General features: G+C 42.4%; 1 protein-coding gene across 1 annotated transcript in view; it reads right to left on the bottom strand.

Annotated features, from left to right (window-relative positions):
- cry1b (cryptochrome circadian regulator 1b) overlaps positions 1 to 16,186 on the bottom strand; it is a 54,058-nt gene that overhangs the window by 26,779 nt on the left and 11,093 nt on the right. Inside the window, 5 exon segments of the mRNA XM_056282415.1 lie at positions 601 to 689; positions 871 to 956; positions 958 to 1,034; positions 1,598 to 1,747; positions 4,667 to 4,775. Of these exon segments, the coding sequence (XP_056138390.1) occupies positions 601 to 689; positions 871 to 956; positions 958 to 1,034; positions 1,598 to 1,747; positions 4,667 to 4,775 (511 nt within the window).

The following is a 16,186-nucleotide window of genomic DNA, read 5'->3' on the forward strand; positions in this document are numbered from 1 at the left end:
GACATGACAATACCATCCGAAAAAAACACCTCAATGAAAGTCACAGAGAAGCTGACCAAGTACAAAGACCTGGAGATTGAAATCAACAGGGTGTGGGGAATGAAGACCGAAACAACACCAGTGGTCATCAGAGCTCTAGGACTCATGAAGAAGGGAATGGAAAAGTTCACCAGCCGTATCCCAGGAAACATCAACATCAGTGCAGTCCAGAAGATCGCCGTACTCGGAACAGCCCACATATTATGATGAGTACTGTCAATAAAGTGACATCTACCCTATAGTTCCTCAGGTCCATAGTTTGGACCCGGCTCTGCATGATGTAAAACAGGAAACATGAAAGAAATAATAATCAAGAAAAAGACCTCAGGTGTCTGTATCGCTATCATCATATCCAAATTCAGGTATTGAAATTGGATCAGAACTGAAAAAAAAAGTGGTTTGGTGCACCTCTAGTTCATTTTTAATGAAAACACTCCAAGGGCTGGTGCCCATGTGGGTGTTTCCAGTATAATGGAAGTTTAAAGAGGACATATATATCCTTGTAAAAGCAAGCATTTTTTTCTTCCCTTCACATGCATGTTAAAAGCCACTTCTCTTCACCTTTCTCTCCAGATGCCTCTCTAGTCTTGTGAGAGCTTCTGTTTCTCCACCTGGCCAGATTGCTGTGGGCAGACTCTCTGTCTCAAAGCCTGGAAAGGTAGGACATGCAGATGTTGAATCAAAGCACGTTCAAGACAGGTCATACATACATGACACTGAAATATGAATGAATATAAATGTTCACATATGCAAAGACACACACACACACACACACACACACACACACACACACACACACACACACACACACACACACACACACACACACACCAAGCTCTTCCAAGGAGGGCACTCCAAACTTGTCATCATGGTCATCACTGATGGGTGCAGCACATTTGCTCATGAGATCAGATCTGTGGCATTTCCACAGCATCCATATGGCTAATGAGGGCCTGGAAGGACTTGTAGGTAAGAGGGGGCTGGCCACCATAAAGCTACATTTAGACTGCCAGGTAAAATTGACCCAACTCCAATTTTTCGCTCATGGAAAAAAAAGCCCATGGAATCAGATATATTCAGATCTGATTTTGACCACATTCATATGTTGAAATAAATTGGATAGGAATTTAATATCTGCTAATGTGACTCATGTCACCACACATGTTGGATTTTTGAGGTCATTGTGAATCACACACAATTCAAAATGTGACACACATTCCTGTCGCATTTCGAATGATGTGGTGCACTTGTGAAGTTGTTTACTTCTGCAATGGTGACAAAACTCTTGTGTAGGCTGATACATGCGGGTTATTTCAAGTGCAAACCAAAAAGTTATGGTGCAAGCACAGGAATCGGATATGGGTCACTTTTAAAAGTAGATGTAAACAAGCGGTCAAAAAAATAGGTCATGTGCAAAAAATCAAAACTGGGCATCAAGACCTGCTATGTAAATGTAACCTTGGGCGAGTTGACACAGAAGGACAGACACACACACACACACACGTGCACAAAGTGAAGACAGTCAATGGCACGGTACAGTGATTGTTAAGATTCATACAACTCACTTGTCTAGATCAAAAAGTGTATGAGAGATCCACATCACAACTTCCACCCTTGCCTCATTTGCTAGTTTCTGGATAGTAGCACCACGTTCCTTCCCAAATGGTTCCGAGTCATACTCATAAGACAACCGGCTGACCTGCCACTCCTTCAAAATTCAGATGGATACACAGATAGTAACACTTTGAAACAAAGAAAATCGATTAAAACAGACGAGATTAGAGTTCACCAATGTCACATCCACACGAGCCTAAAAATACACTTCATCAAGTGGCTCAAGCATTAAATTGTTCATCATACTATACTATAACACATCTAACTGGTTTGGGTCCTATGTGAATTCTAAACTTCATGATACATGATACATGCAGATGACTATAAAACATTATTCTAATTGTGATGGACTATGCCTCCTAAAACAAAAGTTTGAGTTTTAGTCTGTAGCATCATTACTTATTAAAAGGGAAACTATCAAGATTTTCAACATTATCTCTACATACCTATCTTATACACTGATGAGCCAAAACATGACCACCTGCCTAATAGATGGATAGATAGTTGACTTTATTAATCCCCAGAGCAAAATTAAAACATCATAGCAGCCAGATACATTAAAATACAAATGACAACAGATAACACTAATAAATTATAATAAAAAAATGTAAGTTTCAAGTCTCATAAAGGCAAGTTAGTCCATTAGTAGTTCATTGTCAGCAGGCCTGGCAAAGGCAGATGAATTGTAAAGAAAATATGCTGTTGGTCTTCCGTATGCCGCCAAAACAGCACCGACCCGCCAAGGCATGGACTCTACAAGACCCCGGAAGGTGACTTGTGGTATCTGGCACAAAACAACATTAACAGCAGATCCTTCAAGTCCTGTAAACTGGAAGGTGGAACTGCAGTGGATCAGAATTGTCGGTCAAGCATATCCCACAAATGCTCAATCGGATTGAGATCTGGAGAATTTGGAGGGCAGGGCAACACCATGAACCCTTCATCATGTTCTTCAAACCACTCCCAAAAAAGTGGGCAGTTTGGCAGGCTGCATTATCCTGCTGAAAGAGGCCACTGTCATCAGGGAATACCATTGCCATGAAGGGGTGTACCTGGTCTACAATTATGTTTAGGTAGTTGGAACGTGTCAAATTGACATCCACATGAATGGCCGGACCCAGGGTTTCCCAGCAGAACATTGCCCAGAGCATCACAATCCCTCCAACAGCTTGTCGTCTTCCCCCAGTGCATCCTGGTAACATCACTTCCCCAGATAAACAGCACACACGTACACAGCCATCCATATAATCTAAAAGAAAATGCGACTCATCACTCCAGGTGATCCTCTTCCACTGCTCCAAGGTCCAGTTCCAACACACGCGTGTCCATTGTAGGAGCCTTGAATGGTGGACAGAGGTCACCGTGGGCACTCTGAATGGTCTGTGGCTACTACGCTGCCCCATACGCAGCAGGGTGCGATTCACTGGGTGTTGTGACACATTCCTGTTGTAACCATCATTAAAATTGTCTGTGACTTGTGTCACAGTAGACCTTCTGTCGGTTCAGACCAGATGGGATAGCCTTTATTACTCTCGCGCATCGATGAGCCTTGGGTGCCCTACATCCTATCGCCGGTTTGTGGTTTGTCCCTCCTCGAACCACTGTCAGTAGGTACTCACCACTGCTGACCAGGAGCAGCCGACAAGCCTTGTTTCAGAGATGCCCTGACCCTGCATCCAACACATTGACTATGAGAACTGATTGTTAGCTTACCATCCAATCCATCCAGACCTTGACATGTTCCCTTGTTTGGAGATGATCAACGTTATTCGGTTCGCCTCTGAGTGGTCATAATGTTTTGGCTCATCAGTGTATGTTGTAGGGATAATGCTACATTAGAAGCCATATTATCAAGCAAGTTCTGTGTGTCTGTGAAATACTGCTGAAACTCTCAGCAGCAATCTGTGAATTTAAAAATTAACATCAACTTTACATCTAGGTTTGCCAGTAGGCTGCATTGTATAAGAAAATGTGAATATCAATGCTACATACAGCTGTATAATGTAGCATTGTTATTTGCAACTTCTTATAAAATGCAGCCAACAAGGAAGTACTATTTTTTACATTCATGAATTTTTCGTCAGTGATGTCACTGGCAGGCACTATTTCAGTGGCACATCAGAGACACACAGAAGACTACTCAGTATTACGCCTACTGATGGAGTGTTATCCCTAAAACATATATAGCTATAGAGATAATGTTGGAAATCATGATTGTTTCCCTTCAAGCTTGTGATGTACTGTTGAAGGGGATGATAAGTAGCTATAAAGTTTAATCCATACATATATCAACTCAAATTCATTGAAGAAGTCGTGCACCCGGTGAACTTTTTGTTTGCACGAATGTGTCAGTTGTGTATAATTTAATAGTATTACATCATGTGTAAACCCAAACGAATAAATACATAAATGGGTGAGTAAAATGAAATACTTGGGCAACAGTTAAAGTCGATTTTGATGTTATGGTGAAACTGTTTAATACTTTGAATGCTTGTATGTTTCGAAGCAGTATTTTCTTTAGCTGCTCTCCCATCAGAAACGCGAGTGAGTGAGTTACGGATTTAAAAGACGACATTTTTTTCTTTGATTTCCGGGTAGATTTATGACACTGTGTTTAATATTAATGCAGGATAATGAAGTTGATATTTTTGTTTTCCTATCAGCTGTTACGTCAACAATATTCTGACGAAGGGGATCTTATCACTCCTGACTGTGTGACTAGCACAACATAGGTCAAAGTTCTGCAAACAGATAAGGTGGGTGACAGCCAGCATGGCCAAGTAGTCTGTAAAATCTTCTTCAGAGCCAAACAAAGGACCTTGATTTTGTCACCATACTTTGACACTAGTTAAAGTATCCTAAACGAGTCATGTAGATCCCTCCCTACCAGCTCGGGGGGGGGGGGTTGATAAAGTATCTGTTTAAAAACAAATCTTAATTTTAGCAGGGTTCATCTTCAACATCATATCGAAAACGTTAGATTGCCTCTTCTAAGCTCTGTTCTCTCCCTTACCTTAAAAAGGCGGGGAAAGACGTCTGTGGGCTGGCCCCTGATGACAAATAAGCGGGAGTTGAGCTGACGCAGACTGGCATCCAAGTCCTCCAAACACTGCAGCAAAAACCTGAGAAGCCACAGACCGCACATTCAATCAATTTGTTCAGTTTTTACTATCACAAACAAAGTCTGAAACTAATACAAACATCATGACTGCACATGCCTCATCATCATCATCATAAGACTTAACATTACAGGCGTAACTGATTAAAATGTCACATGAATAACATTTCCATGAGGGGCTTTAGGAAGTGGCACACCCCCCCCCCTTAGATGATATAAAAAAAATACCTGATGAACCTCAGTTTTGTAATCTATATCAGCATTGATAAGGGTCAATACCTGTGATGGTTGTGAGGCCAGTTTTCCCCATCACTGAGATAGTTATAACTATTTTTTTTACCATCTGACAAAGTCATGGGCCCTCCAGTTTGTAAAATGTGTCATAAAATTTAATGCCAAATTATTTCTTAATAGAGGAAAATTAATAGCAGCGCTCTAAAGTTAAAATGTGTTCAGCAAGGCTCAAAAATTACAGAAATTATTAGGGGGAAATATCCCCCTATCTTTAATTCCAATGACTATTAGTTAATGTTGCTATCTTGGTCATTTTAGTGGCCTTCTGGCAATGCCCATAAAGTTTAGCCAACTACTCTTCAGTTTAAACTGCTCATTTCTGGAGGTCATGAAACATTTCTTCAAAAAGCTGACAGCAAAGCCTGTAGTATGCCTTTAAAAGATACTTACGTTACAAGATGTAATAATTTATGAATGGCTCATTAATGATGGTAAAAGAAAAAATTAGGCTGAGTTGTTTCTCTCAATGAAAAAGGAAAATCTCTTATCAGTTTTCAGCTGAGCCCTAAAGATGAATTCATCACCAGTCATTATGGCTCTTGTTCTGCTGTGTAAGTTTGAATGTACTTATGTGGAATTGAAAAGTTGATTTCTATCTTAGGGTGGATCGGGGGTGAATCTAAGCCACAAAACCTTGCACAGTCCTGCAACAGAGCTAGGCCTATACTGGTCTCAGAACATGACACAAGGCAGGTTATTTAGGCTGTAACTAGCTAGTCTAATTCTGGCAAAAATCAAAGTTTTTCTTCCCTTGTTTACAATACAGTACAACGAACAGTCAAAAAAGACATGCATGTTAGGGTTAGTACTCCTGTCTGTGCCCCTGACTGAGGCATGGCAAGATGAATTGGAGTTGGTCCCCGGGTGCTGCACGGTGGCTGCCCACTGCTCCTAACTACACAGCTAGGATGGGTTAAATGCAGGGCATAATTTCCCAATGGGGATCAATAAAGTATCTCAAAATAAAAATAAAAATTTTTAAATTATTTCTTTCATCGAAAAGGCCTGGGGGACATTGTTATGACAGTAATTACCTGTTCAACAGTGGTGGCTGGTGCTAACAATTTTTGGGGGGCGCAATTTACCTTGGCACAGCACACCTGACAGCTGCTTTAATGTCCACACAGTCACAGAGTTATTACTGTTCTTGAGAGGTCCACACTTAAACCCCATAGAACATCTGTGGAGAGACCTGAGGATGGTAGTCACTCCCCATCCAGTCTGACAGAGCTGGAGAGGATCTGCTAGGAAAAATGGGATAAACTGCCCAAGTCCAGGTGTGAAAAGTTTGTAGACTTACCCAAGAAGACACAAATGGCTGCCAAAGGGGCTTATAAAAAGTACTGAATTAAGGGTCTGAATAATATATATATGAGACTTGGTTTTTCATTTTTAATAACTTTGCAAAAAATTCTAAAGATGTTTTCACGGAGTGTAGATTAGTGGGCAAAACTGGCCTTTTTATCCATTTAAAATTAAATCTACACCACAAAGTGAAGGGGTCTGAATACTTTGAGGCCACTGTATGTATTTACCATTAAAGAATACAGAAAGAAAAGTGGTTTCTAACACAAAAGCAATGATGGCAAAGTAAAACTGTTTTCCTAATTGACAGGTTTGCAGGGCAATGAATGAGCGTGCATTTGAAGAGTCATTCATTTGAAAGTGAATATGGAGCCTCTTGTGTTATCTTTTTATACATGCAGGCCTCTTTCAACTTGTAAACTGATATGGCTGCAACTAATTGCTTGACACACTGCTAGAATTATTGTAGAAGTGCATACTGCAGTTGGATATATGAAGTGTGCATTCCTCAAAAGCAAAAAAAAAAATTGCATCATAGAACTTGAAACTGCCATTTCTTACAGTGAGAAGCTATGGGGCATACTTGTGTGAGATACAACACAGACATAGGCTTAGCCCTATTTAAAATGACAGTATTGCTGACAATCTTTGACAGTTTACTTTGGCCTAATATCAAGTAATCGAATACCACAAAAGCTGCATGGCCAATGAATCATCCCCATTGCATAAAGAGAGGCCTAACTTCTTTTGGGGATCTGGGTGGCTGAAAATTATACACAAGATTGAGATTAATGATGAGGATTAACCCTGCCTTGCATCATCTATATGTGAAAGGACTGAGATCTCCTTTCACTGCCTTGAACCTTTTTGAAGTGCAGAGTAGAAACCAAATGGCATTGATGAAAAGACAGGAGGCGGAGCTGGAGGTGGCAGAGTTGAAGATGCTAAGATTTTCACTGAGAGTGATGAAGAAGGACAGGATTAGGAACAATTATATTAGAGGGGCAGCTCAGGTTGGATGGTTTAGAGACAAAGCAAGAGAGGCAAGATTGAGATGGCTTGGACATGTGTGGAGGAGAGATGCTGGGTATATTGGGAGAAGGATGCTGAATATGGAGCTGCCAGGGGAGGGGGAAAGAGGAAGGCCAAAGAAGAGGTTATTGGATGTGGTGAGGGAGGACATGCAGGTGGGTTGTGTCACAGAGCAGGGCTCTCAAGTTTTGAGCTGATTTGAGAGGGAGATTTTGGCAGCGGCAGTGGTGGGGGTTTGGTTGGGGTGGGGACGGGGGTCTGATCTGATAAATGACACATAAATTCATACAAATGAAAATATTTATTTAATTCATAATTTTTTAGTGCAGGTAGAACTGGTGACCTGAACGAGAACAAGAGAATGTCACTTAATATGCGCAGTAAGCCCGTATACATGTTCATTATGAATACAAACGACAGGGTTGATGTCAGGTTACAATCTGTCTTACAGTAAAACACCAAGCTCTTGAATCTTCCAAATGATTCAAGTGGCTTCTCCACTGTCTCATCTACTATGGTGTCATCATCATTTTCTTCCACTGACACCCTAGCTGTCTCCTCCGCTGTCTCCTCCGCTGTCTCCTCCATTGCCTCCTCCACAGTGTCCTCCACTACTGCCTTCTCCACAGTGTCCTCCTCTAACCTGGCCACCTTTTTAGGGAGCTGATCCTTCACAGCAAAGCATGAAAGAATGCTCATTTGCCTCTTCCCTGACATCTTTGAAGGCAAATGCAATAATTAATAATTATTAATTAAGGTCTGGATAAAATATAATGAAATAGCTGTCAAACAAAGCATAACTTTTATCTCATCTTAAGTTGGTAAAGTCCTCCTAGAAGTTGGTCTCAAATGCTTTGTGAATTACTCTTAAGAAAAAACTAAAAACTTTTAATGCAATTTATAAGTACTCTTAGTGGTGGCCTAAGAGAAAAGTTTTATGAATAATGGGTCCTGAACTAAGACTAAAAAACAAGTGTCAGTATAGCTGCTGAAATTTGCAGGGATTCAACTAGCTAGCTTAGGGTGACCATATTTGGCGTTCCAAAAAAAGAGGACACTTTGCCTCCAGCCTCGAGATACTTCCATGATACTCGGAGTTTACTCAAAGATACCTTATAATTTGAATATATTTAAAGTAGGCCTCCTCTGTATGGATAAAAAATTATTATTTATATTATTTAAGTACATGCTTAATGGTCCTGTGGGTGTAGGTTTGGTTTTAACTTAACTGCTCTCTGTCTCTTTTCTCTTCCAGGCACATAAAGAGTCTCACTTGCAACATGTTCACTAATGAATATGCATGTGCTGACCTGCATATTAAATTATTATCATGGCTTTTTCTCTGATTTTGACATTTTATTTTGATAGAATACTTAAATCTGAGACCACACTTAATATTTAAAAATAACATAACTCTGTCACATGAAATGTTATAATGACATAAATGTATAGAAACCTGTAGGTAATCTGCTGCTCTGTAACAGCTGCTGTGAGCTTTTCTATCCTCACCTGAGATTCTGGCTTTCAGTTTGTGTATTTCATGACACAGACCCACAGTGATGCTCACACTATCTCAAAAACTTTGTATTATTTTTCTTTCATTCAACTCCTGAACTACGATCTCAGATCTTTCACTATGACATCAGAGCTCACCTGAGAGGCTGCAGCTCACCTGTCTGTGTGTCTCCGTGCTGCTCAGGCTGCTGCTGACAGGATTTTCAGAATAAAATGATGCCTGATAGTCAAACAAATCAGTTGGACAAGCTGTGACTAGTTTAGCTTATAAATAATACTCATGTCTTACTACAATACAAGTAGCAGCACATTAATGTAACATATATTATAACTCTGCTCTTGAGCCACTAATGGAAAAGGAAGGATTGGCATTAAATAGTAAATAATTCTCACATTAATTTCAAAGATTAATATTTTGATTAATTACAGAACATTCTCAGTTAATCATGTGTAAACAGTTACTGACACTTTGGTTCTTCTTTAAAAAGGATCAGATGTCTTCATTTGCTTTTGAGAGGAATTTTCACCAACATTAAAGTTGTTTAATTATCAACATGTCTGAGCAACAATCGCAAATTAGCTAACATCACCTAAAGCCAGAAATTAATATGATATCAATATCTTAGTTAGTTTTAAATTCTGTGACGTTTGAAATGTTTAAACTTTAAATACTGACCGCTGCAGATTCTCCACCTCACAGACTCCTCTGCACCTGTTGCTAGGCAACACGTAGCAGTGTCTTGCCATTAACATTGCTGATAAAGCAGCTGGCTTGCTTGAGATCGGTAAAAATATAATATATAACAGTTCAGCAACACGCAAACCTACCACAGAAAACCGGACATTTTCATGAATTTATAACCCCCCCCCAGGACATGTCCGGGGAAAAGAGGCCGTTTGGTCACCCTAAACTAGCTAGGCTAGTTCACACACTCTGGTTAAACCAACTGCCTGGACACAATATTCTTAGAGAGTAAAAAGAGACAAGTTATCTCAAATGATGAGATAACTTACTGTACACATAGGATATGGTCTTCTCCCACGTCGTTGTTGTCCTACTTCGGATTTGTGACTAAGTTAGTAGATACTAAATTAGTCACAAATCTGTCAAGTTATTGTAGCGGGAATATCTAAATCTTACCCGGATACAGCAATGCTATTATTTGATTGGCTGTTCGGCAGCTATATTCTTTAATTTGATTGGCTGGTGCGTGGCAGGCCCTTCCCAACGTATGGGGAATCCACTTGATTCCTACCTGTTCCACTGTTATAAAAAATAGCGGCGCAACTTGGTGGGCGTTACCCTGGTTCTCTGCGTGAGAAATACAAGGTGTGGCGTGCGAGCGTGTGAACGAGTTGAAATGCGTGTGTCTCACGCCCAATGCGTGAGACTTGAGAGCCCTGACAGAGGAAGATGCAGAGGACAGGAAGAAATGGAAACAGATGATCCGCTGTGGTGACCCCTAATGGGAGAAGCCAAAAGTAGTAGTAGTAGTAGTAGTAGTAGAAACCAAATGCTAGGATGTTTCATATAATCTAGGGTACAAAACCCAAGGTTTTGTCACAAAAAGAGCCAAAAGTAATGATACAACGCCACATGGAGATACAATTTAATTCCAATTCCCAGTTAACAATCCCAAAGAGTGTCTTTCTCAAGTATCCCAAGCAACATGCAAATATTTCATCTTAATTTATTCCCAAATCACACAGGAGCATGATCGCTGCTGCAGGTGTAATCAGCCATTTTAATCCAATCCCTTTTTTTCCAAGTCTGAGGTGTGCATTTGCAATCGAATCAAATTAAATATCAACATTCAGAAAGTCAAGGGAGGAATTAAGTCTACTACTAAGTACGGCTGGCTGCTGCAGACAACTTCAGAAGCTATTTAAGCAGTCAATTTAGCTTTTTAACTATAAATAAATTATCCTATGACATTATTTTTCACATACATTTGCACACCCAACATACTGGTAAGTACAGCAGCAGCATCGATCCTGTCAAGAGTATCAAACAATCAATCAATGTGCCACATTCTGAGGTACTTCAAATGGACAACGATGATGTGTACTGCTATAAATAGTCTGGCTGGGTCATAAGCAGTGCTTCAGCAAGTGATGACAGAAGCTGAATCAAATACAAATACTATAAATACACTAACGGTTACAGTCAGTATACATAAATTCAGTGTGAGCATCTGCCACTTTCTGTGAAATGGATCTGCCAAGCGAATCAAGCGTAATATATGATGCGTGGTTTTTTTTGTTTGTTTTTTTTTTAACCTTTCAAAGACCCATTCTTGTGAAAAATCCGACTTTCTGGCTATTGAAGTCATTAAGGGTGTATATTGGTTTGACATGTTGGGATTCCAGTTTCGTTTTTTGTTTTTTGTTTTTTTGCGCAGTCAAAAAAAAAATTCCCCCCCCTTTTTTTCTTCCAATTGTGCTTGGCCAAGGCAGCACGGTGGCACAGTGGCTAGCGCAGTCGCCTCACAACAAGAAGGTCCTGTGTTTGAGCCCCGGGGTAGTCCAACCTTGAGGGTCATCCCGGGTCATCCTCTGTGTGGTGTTTGCATGTTCTCCCCGTGTCTGCGTGGCTTTCCTCCGGGTGCTCCGGTTTCCTCCCACAGTCCAGACATGGAGGTCAGGTGAATCGGCTGTACTAAATTGTCCCTAGGTATGAATGTGTGTGTGTGTGTGTGGGCCCTGTGATGGCCTGGTGGCCTGTCCAGGGTGTCTTCCCGCCTGTCACCTAGTGAGTACTGGGATAGGCTCCAGCATCCCCACAACCCTGACAGCAGGATAAGCATTTTGGATAAGATGCATGGATGTACTTGGCCAATTACCCAACTCTTCCGAGCCGTCCTGGTCGCTGCTCCACCCCCTCTGCTGATCCGGGGAGGGCTGCAGACTACCACATGCCTCCTCCGAATACATGGAGTCGCCAGCCGTTTCTTTTCACCTGACAGTGAGGAGTTTCGCCAGGGGGAAGTAGCACATGGGAGGATCCCGCTACCACCCCCCCCCCCGAGTCCTCCCCCCGAACAGGCACCCTGACTGACCAGAGGAGGCGCTAGTGCAGTGACCAGGACAAATACCCACATCCGGCTTCCCACCCACAGACATGGCCAGTTGTGTCTGTAGGGACGCCCAACTAAGCAGGAGGTAACACGAGGATTCGAACCGGAGATTCCCGTGTTGGTAGGCAACGTAATAGACCGCCACACCACCCAGTCAAAAATTTTGCCAAAATAACCGTCTGATAAAATTGGCAAATTATGTGTTCATTACAAGAAGTTATTCAATGAGTGGGTGAGTGAATGTAGAATGTATTTCTGCACTTTCTCTACAGGAAAAATTAATAGGTTTATCATTAAATCCTCCAAATAAGGTCTATAGTCTACACATGCTTAGATTTGGACGTTCTGTCATGTAAAATACAACTGATCATTGAAGCTTTTTTTTAAAATTTGAATCATTTATGTAGTATAGAAAAGCAAGTTGCTAGGAAATGGCTCTCACATCTAAGTACTCTTCAGTTTTTACTCATATCAATAATATGTTTACTCAATAATATTTAGAATAATAATAATAATAACTGTTGAGATATGACACCAGCGTATTTGTATGACTGTGTTACTGTGTACTATTATTTTGTTTACGACTTTGTTTGTCCACAAGTGGGCGGTGTTGCGCTTGCATGCGCGGATTGATTACGTCACTGAGACGCCGTTCATTTTTCTTCATCTCCCCAAACTACCGAATAAACAGAGGCTACATTTTTCCCTCCAGCAGAAGTTCGGTAGTCAGTACGATTCTTTATAACGGTTTAATAATCCACTTCATCTGCGCAGAGATAGACATAAAGTATTAGTCTAGTCTTCTAACAGGTTATGGGCCCAGATAACGTTGGATTATTTAGTAGTTTGCTAAAAGAAGTACACGAAGTGTGATAACCTCGGATGGCAGGATGCGCGCAGGTTAGCACGGAGTAGCAAGTTAGCAAGTGTGACGCTAGTTAGCATCGAGAGAAGCTATCGGGAAGCTAACGGAACGCTAAGCTAAGCTAACGCTACCTAGGGAGATGGAGCGAAAGAAGAGCAGGTGGCCCACATTCAACGGACAGGCCGATGAGTATGAACTGTGGGAAGAGCGAATGCTCTGTTGCATGCATGGTGTGGGGCTGAAAACCACCATTCTTACCGAGCCCGCGGGACCTTTGACAGCGGAAGAGCAGGCCCTAGACGAGGAGCGGAACGCGGACGCCTACTGCGCATTGGCGCCTTTATTGGACAACACAAGCTTGGGACTGATCTTCAGAGAAACGAAGAACAACGGTAGAGAAAGTCTACGGGTGTTGCGGGAACATTACATTGGTAAGGGCAGACCCCGGATTGTCACTCTGTATGTAACATTGACTGGGCTAAAGAAAGCTGATAATGAGACGATAACCGAATACATTCTCCGAGCTGAACAAATCATTACGGCTCTCAAAGGGGCGGGAGAAGCACCGAGTCAGGGACTAATGATGGCCATGGTGATGAGGGGGTTACCTGAGAGATATAAGCCATTCACTCTAATGGTGACACATGGCGACAGTGAGTTGACATTGGGACAATTTAAGGCCAAATTGAGAAACTTTGAGGCGGCAGAAGATGTAGCTAATGCTACAGCATCGGACGAGACGTCCGAGAGGGTGATGAAGGCCCACGCAGCGCCTAAGAAAAAGCCAGTGAAACGCTGTGAGGGAGAAGATGATCAAACGGTGTGCTGGCGATGCGGTGACAAAGGCCATCGGAAATCGGACTGTTCACGCAGCGTGTGGTGCAGCTTCTGCCGGATCAAGGGCCACACGGACAAAGTGTGCAAGAAGAAGGACCGCGCTGATGGAGCCAGATGTGCACGCGAGCAAGGTGGCGGCGGCGGCTGTGGTCACGGAGCAGGTCGAGGTCAGGGACCAGGGAATACTGCGGAAGAAGAGAACTACATCTTCAGAGTGCAGGCTGGAGAGACCAGCTCAGCAGGACCAGGACGACGGCAACAGTTCAAACCAGGAATGATTGTGGACTGTAGGGCTTCTTCCCACATAGTCAATGATAAGAAGAAGTTCAAGAGCTTTGACAGCTCGTTCGAGCCAGAGAAACACTGCATGGAGCTGGCGGACGGTAAGCGCACCTTTGGTGTGGTGCAGGGCAGGGGAGATGCTACGGTATGTCTGCTCGACAGTGAGGGGCGACGGTGTAGAGTGACACTGCGGAACGCACTATATATTCCATCGTACCCCCAAGAGCTCTTCTCTGTGAAGTCTGCGACAGCACACGGAGCCAGTGTGTTCTTCGAAGAGGGCAGAGGTGCCCTGATGTCACCGGATGGTACTAGGTTTGACATTTTTGTACAGGGGAAAATGTACTATTTGCAAACTGAATGTGTTGTTGAAAAGTGCCATGTGAGCCATGATATAGAAACTTGGCATGAGATAATGGGCCACTGCAACTATGATGATATCATAAAGCTACAGGATATCACTGATGGTATGCATATAAAGGGTAAAGTGTGTAAACCTGACAAAGAGTGTGCAGTATGCATAGAAGGGAAGTTTACCCAAAACAGAGTACAGAAAAATGTACTGACTGACGGTACACCGTCAGCACCCGAGGATGATGAGGAGGAGCACCCAAGGGTGACATCACAAGCCTCAGCCAGTGGGAGGTACCCCCAAAGGGAACGCAACCCTCCGAGATATCTGACTGACTATAGTCAGGGTGACAGTGATGACAGCTCACTCACTACTATAGATAATGCATACAGGGCAGTGTGCGGTGTCCCTCTGACCTTTAAAGAGGCCATGGAATCGCCAGAATCAGAAAAGTGGTCCAGGGCAATGGACGAGGAAATGGAGTCTCTAAGAGACAACAAAACATTCACCCTTACGAAATTGCCAGAGGGCAAGAAAACAGTGGGAGGAAGGTGGGTGTATTCGATAAAGACAGATATAGACAGACACGACAAGTACAAGGCTAGATTTGTAGCAAAGGGATATAGCCAGAGAGCTGGGGTGGATTATGGGGAGACATTTTCGCCAACAGCCAACCTAACAAGTGTTCGAGTGCTTCTACAGAAGGCGGCTCAGTATGACTTGATTTTACACCAGATGGATGTAAAGACGGCCTATCTTCATGCCCCCATAGACTATGACATATACATGGAACAACCTGAGGGTTATATTGAGAAGGGAGAAAAACTAGTGTGTAAACTAGAGAAGTCAATCTACGGCCTCAAGCAGTCTGGCCGCAATTGGAATTTACTGTTACACGAGTGTTTGACAGGTGATAGTTTTACACAAAACCAATCAGACCATTGTGTGTACTCCAAGGAGTCAAAGGAAGGGAAAACGATCATTATAACCTGGGTAGATGATCTTATCATAGCATCAAGCAGCACAGAGATGCTGAGTAAAGTGAAAAAGATGCTGTCCACAAAATTCAGGATGAAAGATCTGGGCAGGTTAAAGTGCTTTTTTGGGATGGACTTCACTCAGTCCGCCAACTGTGGAACAGTTTCACAACAAAGGTACTCTGAGAAAATATTGGAGCGTTTTGATATGCAGGAGTGCAGGGTAAGGGAAACCCCACGTGAGCAGAAATTAGACTACTCAGAAGATGCACCAAAAATGTTAGATGTGAAAAAGTACAGAGAGGTGGTCGGGAGTCTAATATACTTAGCTACATGTACACGTCCAGATTTATGTTTTGTTGTGAGCAAGCTATCTCAGCATTTTGCAGAGCCTACTGAAGAGCAATGGGTGACAGTAAAACATGTGTTTCGTTACCTTAAGGGCACCACAGACAAACAGCTCTGTTACAGGAAGAGCGACGAGAAGCTTGGCTTACAGGCATATAGTGATGCCGACTGGGCTTCAGATACTGCGGATAGACGCAGCACATCAGGTTACTGTGTGAGCATGAGCAGGGGAAGTGCACTTATCTCTTGGAAAGCCAAGAAACAAGCTACTGTGGCACTTTCTACGTGCGAGGCGGAGTATATGGCTCTGGCTTTAGCCATCCAGGAATGTATTTATGTTGAACAGTTACTGGGAGGTATTGATTCATATGAATACAAGAGAACAGTGGTTTATGAGGACAACCAGGGGACAATAGCTTTAACGAAGAACCCGGTGTGTAGGCAACGCTGCAAACATGTGGATATCAAATACCACTTTATAAGGTCTACCATAAGAGAGGAAAGGATGTCATTGGTGTATTGCCCTACAGA

This window comes from Lampris incognitus, chromosome 6 (assembly GCF_029633865.1).
Source record: "Lampris incognitus isolate fLamInc1 chromosome 6, fLamInc1.hap2, whole genome shotgun sequence".
NCBI classification, from domain to species: Eukaryota; Metazoa; Chordata; class Actinopteri; order Lampriformes; family Lampridae; genus Lampris; species Lampris incognitus.